Here is an 11,207-nt window from a genome sequence, read left to right as displayed (position 1 = left end):
GATTTAAGTCCATTTTATCAACAAAAAAAAGAGAGAGATTTAAGTCCATGATAATCATGGAACCTATCTTTATCTCAAAAGAAAATGCAAAATAAATACAGTGCATAGTGCATACTCAGTATCATTCTGTGTGGTCCCCAACCCATCTCAGAGATGAAAAATACTAGGGACACACACTTTTGCACAACTTTGGCCACAACTCGCCACATTGCGAGTTGTGATTGGTTTGAGTGTATCCCCACATGACCCACTAACACACTCTAACTAATCACAACTCACTATGTGGTGAGTTGTGGCGCAAAGTTGTACAAAAGTGTATGTCCTTAGCAATTCTCCCCAGAGATCGGTTTTAGTACTCTATGGGATGGCTCTAACTTAAAACCACATTAAAAGAAAAAGAAAAAGAAAGAAAAAAAAAACAACAACAAGAACAACTCTTGCCACAAAAATAAATCAAGAAATGCATAAAAATATAGCTTTTTGTGTTATGCGTGGCACCACCTGATAGATAGTTATCTTATTCACCTAATTCGGTAATTCCTTGCCTAAAAGGGGACTGACTCTGGAACCAACACCTTTTGTAGAGAGAGAGAGTTTTAATTTATTATCGAGAGAGTTTTAACTTATCTATGCGTTGATTTATGAGTCGTGGATTTATGGATTTTTTTTTTTTGAGATAGTTTTAACTTTTAGCATCTACTCCTGATAATACTCTTTATCATCAGATCAAGACACCAATTAATTTTTGGCATAGGTGGGAATTGAACTCCAGATATTTTATTTAACTATCAGAGACTTTACCAGTTGAACTAATTGAAACCCATTGCTATTTTTTTTTTCATCATTTTCAGCTGAAAATTATGATTAAAAGTTGTAAAAATTGTTGTTACAGTTAGAGGTGTGCATGAGTCAGGTTAAAGAAATTTTTTGACCCAACCCACCATGATGGGTCAAAAAAAATTCAACCCAACCCATCACATAAGTTCAACACAACTCAATCCAACCCACATGGGTCAGGTTGAACCCATGAGTTGGACAAATTTTTAATTATTATTATTATTAAATTGAGTAGGAAAAAAATATAAATATAAATATATTAAAAAAACCCAAAGATTAGTATCAATGTAACTCTATAAAGGTAAACAACACTAATGACTAAACAATAATATATCATTTTAATTTACTAGAGTTTGTGTGAACTAACTGGCTTTATATAGGAAAGGAAGAGCAAGTTATTTTAAATTTTTTTATTAATTATATAATATATTTTAAATATATATATTAAATTTATGGGTGAATCAGGTTGGGTTCAGCAGGTTTAAAATTTTATGACTCAAACTCGATCTGCTATAAAAAAATTTTGTAACCCAACCTAACCCATCAAGTCTTAAAAATTCACCCAACCCAATAGGTCGGATTGAATTCAGCCCTAGTTACAGTAAAAGAGAGAAGCACGGCTTCTAGTTCTAGCTAGTTTCTTATAAAAGCCAGACACTGAACTCGAGGACTCTTTTACTTTCTCAATCTCTCTCACACACAGAGACCACAAAGATTAAAGAAAGACTAAAACATTAGTATAATGGAGAACGAGAGCACAGAGAATAGGAACGACGCTAGGATAGCGATAATGGAGCTAGCCAACATGATCAGCGTGCCCATGTCCCTAAACGCCGTCGTCCGCCTCAACGTCGCTGATGCCATCTGGCAAGGTGGGTCCAACTCACCTCTCTCAGCCTCTCAGATCCTGACTCGTGTCCTCCCATCGGGTCACCAAGGGGACCCAGAGAATCTCCAGCGCATCCTCCGCATGCTCACCAGCTACGGCGTGTTCGCGGAGCACCTTAGCAAAACCCCAGACTCCGACACCTCTTCGGAGAGACAGTATTCTCTGACCGAGGTCGGGAAAACGCTGGTCACGGACAGCGAGGGATTATCCTATGCTTCGTACGTGCTGCAGCACCATCAGGACGAGCTGATGAGAGCGTGGCCATTGGTCCACGAGGCTGTGGTGGACCCCACTTTGGAGCCATTTGTGAAAGCCAACGGTGAGCCTGCGTACTCGTACTATGGGAAAAAGCCGGAGATGAACGGTTTGATGTTGAAGGCTATGTCCGGTGTATCTGTGCCGTTCGTGAAGGCGTTTTTGGAAGTCTATGATGGGTTTGGTGGAGTGAGAACACTGGTTGATGTGGGTGGGAGTGCAGGGGATTGCTTGAGGATGATATTGAAGAAGCATCCTCATGTTAAGGAAGGGATCAACTTTGATTTGCCTGAGGTCGTCGCCAAAGCACCCATTATTCCCGGTAAGATTTTACTCTTTCTTCACTCGTTTTATTATTATTATTTTATTTTATTTTTTTGAGAAAGACGTTTTATTGATTTTTTCTTTTTTTGGGTAACTCCACATTGAAATCTTAAAATCTTATCTTATCTTATCTTCTGTTTTTTTTTTTTTTTGGGAAATGAAAAGATTTGACATTATTATGTTAGCAATATTTTTACGTTTTTTATTTTTTATATTTATTTTTATAGAGTTTAATTCTATGATTTTTACTTTTGATGACATGTTTCGTATTATCAAACAAAGATACTAATTGTTTTTTTGGTATTGGCTAATAATCTTAAATCTCTTACCACGTTAGCAAAGCCATGTTAGGGGCAGATAGTTGTGTTTCATTTTCCCAGCCGTTCGAGCAATTGTATAATGTCTAACTTAGCTAAATATGTTAGAGATATTAAAGGTTTTTCGGTATTCTCCCATTTTATTTTTGTAATTCTTACCGGGCTAATTTTTTATTAATAAAGTTGATGTCATCCTTCTCTTAAAAAAACAAAAAAACAAGTGGTGGTGATGCTGAGCTACATATAATATTATTTAATGTTAAAAGTACACGTAAATAACGTGATAGCCATATCTATTTCCATTTCTATTAATTATATAAAAAGAGTCAACCAAAATTACTGTAGATGGCCTAGGCTCTTTTTACTGAGCTTCACTGCTTTCACTTTTTTTTTTTTTTTTTTGGGGCCGCTTTTATTTGTGTTTTTTGTCTTTTCTTTTAAATATTTATTATTTATAAATATATATTTAACTCTATCGACTTAACAAATTTTTATAATATTTTTATAATTATTTGACAATCTGCACGTTCATGGACCTCTTTTTCTTTTCTTTTCTTTTTTCTTTTTTCTACCTATTTTGCTTGTACTCTTTTTATCTTTTCTTTTAAATATTTATAGGGGCATACATAGTTACATTTACTTGAATTACCAGTGACTTGAATTCCACACTAGCTCTAAGTATGCAACCCACGCTACTTATTATAAATTCTTTTAAATGGTGACATGATTTAAGTCATTATAATTTATTATTGAATTTTATCACATTCAATGAAGTGTCACCAAACATTGAATCTGTTTTATAGCTAATTCGAACAGTCGTATTTAGTAAAAGTTTTTTGTATTTTTTCTCAAATAAATTATTATTGATTTTTATCGCATAGTCTGAATGAAAGAAGTGTCAGCAATGACCAAACATTAAATTTGTTTTATAGGCTAATTTGAACAGTCGTCGTCAATAAAAGTTCTTTGTATTTCTTTTCAAAAAAAAAAAAAAATTCAACTCCTCGATAAGTGGTGCAGTTGCTCTTTGTCATTTTTTACTTTCTTTCTTTTATACATTAACTGGGGGAGATATATAGGAGTTGCCAAGGGTCATTGGTTTGTCTCTGACTGATTATTTTCTCAATGGACGTTAGAAATATCAAATATGAGCTAAAGTTCAGGAATAGTAAATAAATAAAAGGGAATCTGCACTAGAGGAATTGTTTGCAGATATTCATGCCTAAATATAGCTAGTAGGATCATGACAAAACATGGGAAATTAATAGATAATGAGTACATAAAATAGGCATTTTATATACATATATATTTACCTATGTATGTATTATTTAAAAAAAATTCTTGTTTACTACTGTACAAATAAAATAATTTGAAAGATACTTTTTTTTTGTAATTAAAAGTATAAAACACATATCGCATATTATATTTTATGATTTTATCATACTTAATACTCCAATTTTACTAAAATTTAGTAATTTTATTGGCATTGTAATTGATAATTGTGTTAAGTAATTTTTTTTATTGTTTCTAAAAAAAAAAGTAATTTTTTTATTGATAAATTTTGAACCCACAACCTCACTCTCTAAAAAATTATTATGGGAGAAAGAAGTGTCAGTTAAGCTATATATAGCTTATTAATTAGCAAAGTAATATTATTATATACAATATCAATATCTTTTGATTCCGTGGTTTATTATATTTATATTAAAAATCAATATTATATATTTTTATTATAATCTTAAATGATTTTTTCCTTAGTCTATTACTGTAAGATATTTGTTTAATTTGGATGATTATACTTTAATATATATAAATACACACACATATATATATAATATTTTAAATTGAAAATCAAACTCTTTTAAGTTTTACTATATGAGAAAATAAATAATTTTGTTTTGTATTGTAATTGAAAAAAAAAAAAAAGGTAAAAAACTAAACCGAAAGAAACTTGTACCTATTCTATATTATATTATCCTATCTCATATATTATAATAATATAATGAAATGTGTACTTATTCTATATTAATATTATAAGAAATTCTCTACAACCGCTACCCGGAAAAGAGCAACTTCTCTCTCCATTCTTAGGGTCTGTTTTGATACAGCTGAAAACTAAAAATACTGTAGTAAAATAATTTTTAAATGTGTGAATAGTACTGCGGGTCTCATTTTTAATAAAGAGTTGCTGAAAAGTAGGTGAACAATATGTGCACAGTACACACACAGTGCGGTCTGTCTCCTGCAGCAGAAACTAAAAAAAGGAAGAAGAAGAAGAAAAGATGGAAGGCGCTGAATGCGTTCAAACCCACCCTTAATGTTCCACTTTATAATTCACAAATTGCATTACGATGTGTTTAATTTATTTTTTTCTCATTTTAAACTTTAGTTGTTTTATAAAATATGCATAGCCCTCGCTAGCTCTATTTGCGTCACAAATCTCCAAGCCCATTTGAGAAGCAGTTAAGGTAATGAAATATTGCATTCTAAGCCAAGAAGAGCTGAGACCAGAGAATGAATGGGATTGGTGTAAACCTGGAGTTTAGTATTTGAATTTTATCTCCTAAAATTTAAGATTGTTTAGATTTTACATCCTAAAGTTGCAGTATTTGGAGTATAAAATTCAAATTCTAAAATTTTAGGTTATAAAATCATTTCTCAAAAAAAAAAAAGTTATAAAATCCAAATATCCTTAAACTTTAGGAGTGTAATTTACAATTTACTCTAATTATAATACGAAATTATTACAGGCACCAAATGCACAGTATTGTTTTTGTATTGTGGTGGATTCCAAATTGGGAAAATTCCTATGAGAGCAATAGAGGATGTGAAAATTCGGTACATTTTTACTTGTTAACACTACTCATAATTTTACAATACCAGCAGTTATGCGTTGTATTTCCTATCTTAAACATAAGTGTGGGTTTAGCAGCTGGGAGAGGGGGAGGTAGGAATCCAATCATATAAAAGCCCGACAAAAAATATTATTATCGTTATTAGCATATGGGTTGAGTTAACAGGCACCGTAAGGCGCCGGTTAACAACAATTTTTTTAACTTTTTTTTATAGTATTTTGTCCTATTTTATAACTTTTTGCAACTTTATACTATTTTTTATATATTTTTACAACTTTTTGCAGCTTTTTGAATGAAAAATATATCCTTAACTGACATCACACCCGTGTTGGTTAACATTTGCCTTAACATATTAACATATTACTCGAACAGTACTTTTTGTCTCAAGTTTAAAGTTTAGAAATAAATAAATAATTAGTTTAAAAAAATAAAAGAAAAACTCACTTTTTTTTTTTTTTTCTCTTTTTGTCTTGCCTTTCACCAAAAAAGCTACCACCAACCTCAATATTCGGCTGAACATGTCGGGCCATAATTACTCAAATCCTTTTTTGTTTATGTATAAATAGAATAATTTTAGTACTACATAAAAAATTATAATTTTTCTATGTGATAGATTGTGATTGTGATTGACTTTTAGTTAATTTCATATGGATTTATAATTTTTTTTTTTTTATTTATAGTCTGTCACGTAAATAATTGTAGTAAAAATTATGTAATTTTTTTTTGTAATAATTTTTTTATTTATTTAACCTTATAGATAGAAAATATTCCATGTGATGGTGACTTTTTCTACTAATAAATTACTTGAAGGTTACGTGTGACAACCATTCCACATTGCTAATGTCGACAGCCGTCGTTGTTTGTTTTGGCAGGCGTGACCCACGTTGGTGGTGATATGTTCAAGTCTATTCCGGCTGCCGATGCTATCTTCATGAAGGTCTGTATGTTGAAAAACTCTCTCCCTCTCATATATAATGGTCCCTCAAAGTGAAAATCTCACATATTAATGGTCCCATAAGTGAAAATCTCTATTCATTTGTTACATGCATCGATTCTATTGTCTCACATGTAACGGGTTCTACACGCAATTATGAAATTTATTCTAATCACGTGTCTATTTAGGATCAAAATCCGAAACATGTACGTGTCTTTGGAAACCGCTTATACAGCTAAAAACTTTTTGCACTTTTACCTTGAAAATTTTTGAAAAAAGTGAGGTTAAATTATACTTGAGCATAATCTTCTTTTATAATCTTGATTATTATAATGTTGTTTGACCTTATCATTTGGCAGTGGATCTTGACGACATGGACAGACGATGAATGCAAGTTGATTATGGAGAATTGTAACAAGGCAGTTCCAGTTGGAGGAAAGTTGATTCTTTGTGAGCCAGTGCTGCCTGAGCAGTCTGATGAGAGTCATAGGACTCGTGCACTCTTAGAAGGAGACATCTTTGTCATGACTGTCTATAGGACCAAGGGTAAGCATAGGACTGAAGAAGAATACAGGCAGCTTGGTCACTCAGCTGGTTTCAAACATTTCCGGCCATTCTATCTCAATGATTTCTTTACTATTCTGGAGTTCCAAAAGTGATTGAAAGTGATGAGTTACTTACTTAGTGAACTCCACCTATATCTAAGAAAATGTCTGCAATGGGACTTGTTGTAAGTGACTAGTGGTCATTACTGAAAAAATAAAATTAAAAACTAAGGCACCTTCTTCATCACTCAAACTGTACTTGTTTTTGATGGTCAAATCGCAGTCTCTTATTCTAGTGTTAACAAAATCTCGGAAGTTGGATTTAATGTAGGGTTTGAACTTTGAAGTTAAGCATGAATATAACACGTTTTTATCCTTAAGAAGAAAAAGAACAACTGAAAAAGGAAGTTATGAGAAAAAAAAGGTTACAATGCTGGTTTAAATTTTAGTAAGTAGTTTCTTCCATCACTTTAAAAGCATAGTTTTAAAAATTAGACTGAAAAAAGGAGAAGAAGAAGAAGAGTGATTCTGGTTTTGGTTAACTGGAGTTTTGATAAACTGTTGGACTGACGTGATGTAGCAAAAACCAAAATAATATGTGACGATAACGAGTGGTACACACAGCTATATTTTACAAGGGAAATCGAGACGCTTCAAAACTTTGAATTCATGACTTAAAGTCATAAGTTTCCTTGTAAATTGCAACTTATGCATACTGTGTACAAAAGTGTGTAAAATAAATACTACTCTAACTATAAAGTTGAAAAATAGAGAAATAGAAGATAGATACATAGTTAGTACTTAGACTTACTTAGAGCTACTACCAAATAAGAGAGCATAAACTTCTAGGAGTCAGCACCTAAGGTTGATTGGAGTGGCACTAGAACATTAAAAAGAATTCAAAATAAATTTTATTAATCAATCAAATTGTAATTTTTTTTTTTTTTTTGTGCTTTCTAGTTCCTGCATCATACTCCCTGGAGAAAAATTATTCTCAAGTTTTGCATTGTTGAAAGATAAAAATTCTGGTAAGACACACTTGCACCAAATCCTGAATCTCTTTTACGAGCACTAAGAACAAAGAAACCTCACATCTTATGGAAAGCACAAAATCTAAACTATTGTTAACTATGTATGTGTGAGTAAGAGTCTCAAGTGAAGGGGAAAAAAAGTAGTTAAGAAGTAATATAGCATAGTTAAACCTAAAGGTTCTAAACTGATATATTTAGGCTACTCAACTGTGTATAGATTGAAGGGGATGCCAAGACTGTGACTTGTGAGACACTCTTCCTTAACTGAGGTTAGGATGGGAATTCCATTTATATATCATAATCGTATAGCTTTAGCAATTTCAGCCTTGTTTGATTTATTTTTTGCCTTAGATTCCTAAATGGGTTGGCTCACAATTTGACCCATTAGGCCTCTTTTTGTATGACTTGGAACCCCATCCTTGTTCTCTTCATTCATGGGCCGTTGATGGGCCGGTTTCCTGCAAGTTTTTTTGTTTCTTCTTAATGAATTTATCATTACTCAAAAAAAAAAAAAAAAGAAGAAGAAGAAGAATATAAGCTTGAGCTCTTGGTTTGTCAGATTTGAAGTCTCTCTAGAAGTGTTATCTCCCTAACAACTAATCATGTTAAGTCTAAAGTCAGTGTATCCCTGATGTCATGTTGATTAACAAAGACTCCATGTTGCTTTTAAATCCATCACCTACCAATTGCGTAAAACTTAATTTTAATGCCAGCAAGTAACTAACCCAAACGAGCATAGTTGTACTTCTTTTATGATTATTATTATTATTATTTTTTTTGAGAAGGTTCTTTTATGATTAATTAATAATTGCATTGGGCTAAAAGGTTTGGGTGAAGTTAACAATACCCAAATAGAGCCAGATATGGTAGTGGTGAAAGGGATGTTTGGACTGTTATTCACTTATTCAGTTGTCATGTGATTGCTAATAAAAACTTACTTTTTTTATTTTAAATAATCACTTTAAAAAAAAAATATTATCTATTTTATACAATATTTTATTAAAACATTACTTTTTAATCAATTTTTATTACCCTCTCAAATCATTTTTTTCTTTTTGTCTATATAAGTAAAGACTTATAAAATAAATAAATAAAAGATTTGCATATAAATAGTAATTGTGTATATTTATATGATTACCATAATAATAATTTAAAGGGTAAACTACATATTTGGTTCTTATCTTATATACTATATTTTAATTTGTTTCTTAACCTTTTAATTGATTCAATTTTGTCCTTAACCTTTCAGTACTGTGTCAATTTAGTTCCTACCATTATCTTTTAGAAGAAAATTATTGATATGTTTATAATGGCCAATGTACGGGTTTCAGCCCATTGTTGGGAAGCTCATGGACCATAGGTTGGATAAAAGTCCTTCATCAAGCCTAGTCCATGATGCTCGGCTGAGATAATTGTGGGCTGTTTCATTCTCAGGGTCTGATGTAACTCGGCCCACTCTGAGGTACCTTGATAATGCTTTGGGAGAGGTCGTCGTCAAGCAGCATCGGGCGTTTGTTGCAAATCCCAAGACTAATGCACCTATTTCCAAAGTGGGGCCCTTTTTTGTCAGAAATAATCCTGAAGGACTCCTATCTACAAGAAAAATCATGGAAAATGATCATTACTAACCCACTCAAGAAGCCTATAAATAGTAGGAAAATGAAGGAGAAAATGTCAGACACTTCAGGGAGATACACTAGAGAATTAGAGTAAGTAAGAGAGAAACTAAGGGCAAGCGTGCTCGAGATGACTAGTTAATTGCACTTTAGGTAAGAACCTTTGCCCTTAGGAGCTTCCCATTACAGGATATCCTTATACCCATAACAATAAATAGATTGTAAGCCCATTAGCCGAGCTACGTGCTCCATAGCCAAAATAAAAAATTAGCTTCCGTTAATGTGAGAATAAACTTAAGTTTTATTTTAGCAATTTATCATGTCAGCAATTTTCATTTAAGATATAACGGTAATGACTAAATTGACATGACATTGAAAGTTTAATATCAAATTGACATAATTGAAAAGTTATAGACTAAATTGAAATATAATATAAAAGTTATGGACAAAATATGTAGTTTACCTAATTTAAATTAACACAAATTTACATGGAATGATACGAGTAACTTCTGGAGTTAGTTTTGCAAAATTTATCCATAGATGTCAATGGGAATGAAGTCAATTGGAAAGCAGAGAGAGATTGCTCAGACTGTACCTGTGAATTGTGACTGCCAAATTTGTTGTCTACTGTGATGCTAATGGGCTTTAAAAAAAAATTTTAGGGCCCAAAGACCTGTCCCCTGGATAATGTTTTCCTTTTGTAATGGTAAAACTCAATTCTCTATTATTTTGGGCTTAAATTGGGTTTGCCTATCTGATTCCTCCACCCTTTATTAGAGGGGTTGAACAAGATTTGAACAACCTCGCAACAGAGTCAAATATTATCCTATAAAGTTAAAGACAAACGCAATGCGTTCCTAACGTAGCCTTTAGATTCAACCCACTCCAATACCTATACATGTCACCCAGCTAGCCTCATACACACTCTCACAAATCATCATCATATTATAATAGTAATACTAGAATTATAGGATAGAGACAACAAATTGACAAAGAAAGCGGTGGGCCAACAATTCAGTAGACTTTAAAAGAAGAGACATTGTTGAATTGAATAGAAAGTATCGTCCCCATTGACAATGACGAAGCACACAACACCCATGACCCATAGAATATACGTCGATGGCGTCGAGAAATACCCTACTGGTTACAACAATAATATCCCACAAACCCCACCATTTCATTTTTATTTTTATTTTATTAGATTTCTCTTAGACTGTATCACTTAAACAACATCCATTAAAACCGCCCCATTTTATGTTTATTTATTGTTATACTCTTATCTTTTGGAAATTACGTCAAGGAATTGTAGAACTTACTTTGTCATGTTACTATGCAATGAGTCCATTACACGTCAACAAACTTAGCACTGCCCTGATTCTTGTCTCGGAGAAGTGTGAATTTTTCACTATCTATTTATTAATAATTAATGGGTCCGATTAATGAGTGTCGAATTACATTTAATCAAGACTAAGTGTTTCTGCAGTGAGCACGACTTTCAGTTCCGTTAAAAGGGTATTTGTTTATTTGTTTTTGTTGCTACCTAATACGATGAACCTCATCCTCGATTTTTATGTGTTTTTGAAGTCAACTCGACTTTCAATTAA

General features: G+C 32.3%; 1 protein-coding gene across 1 annotated transcript; it reads left to right on the top strand.

The window, feature by feature from the left end:
* Positions 1 to 1,431: 1,431 nt before the first annotated feature.
* Positions 1,432 to 7,209, top strand: LOC142611100 (nicotinate N-methyltransferase 1). Its single transcript, XM_075783131.1, has 3 exons — positions 1,432 to 2,303; positions 6,350 to 6,414; positions 6,771 to 7,209. The coding sequence occupies exons 1-3, from the start codon at positions 1,580 to 1,582 to the stop codon at positions 7,068 to 7,070; spliced, it is 1,089 nt and encodes a 362-aa protein (XP_075639246.1). The 5' UTR covers positions 1,432 to 1,579; the 3' UTR covers positions 7,071 to 7,209.
* Positions 7,210 to 11,207: the final 3,998 nt, after the last annotated feature.

Source organism: Castanea sativa, chromosome 9, assembly GCF_040712315.1.
Source record: "Castanea sativa cultivar Marrone di Chiusa Pesio chromosome 9, ASM4071231v1".
NCBI lineage: Eukaryota > Viridiplantae > Streptophyta > Magnoliopsida > Fagales > Fagaceae > Castanea > Castanea sativa.
This window is presented reverse-complemented; position numbering and strand designations above follow the sequence as displayed.

What these genes read in the sequence shown, in the direction of transcription:
- LOC142611100 (XM_075783131.1), top strand. Translation starts at nt 1,580, where the DNA reads ATGGAGAACGAGAGCACAGAGAATAGGAACGACGCTAGGATAGCGATA. An exon ending in CAAAGCACCCATTATTCCCG is followed by an intron (nt 2,304 to 6,349) that starts GTAAGATTTTAC and finishes TTGTTTTGGCAG; the next exon opens with GCGTGACCCACGTTGGTGGT. An exon ending in CCGATGCTATCTTCATGAAG is followed by an intron (nt 6,415 to 6,770) that starts GTCTGTATGTTG and finishes ATCATTTGGCAG; the next exon opens with TGGATCTTGACGACATGGAC.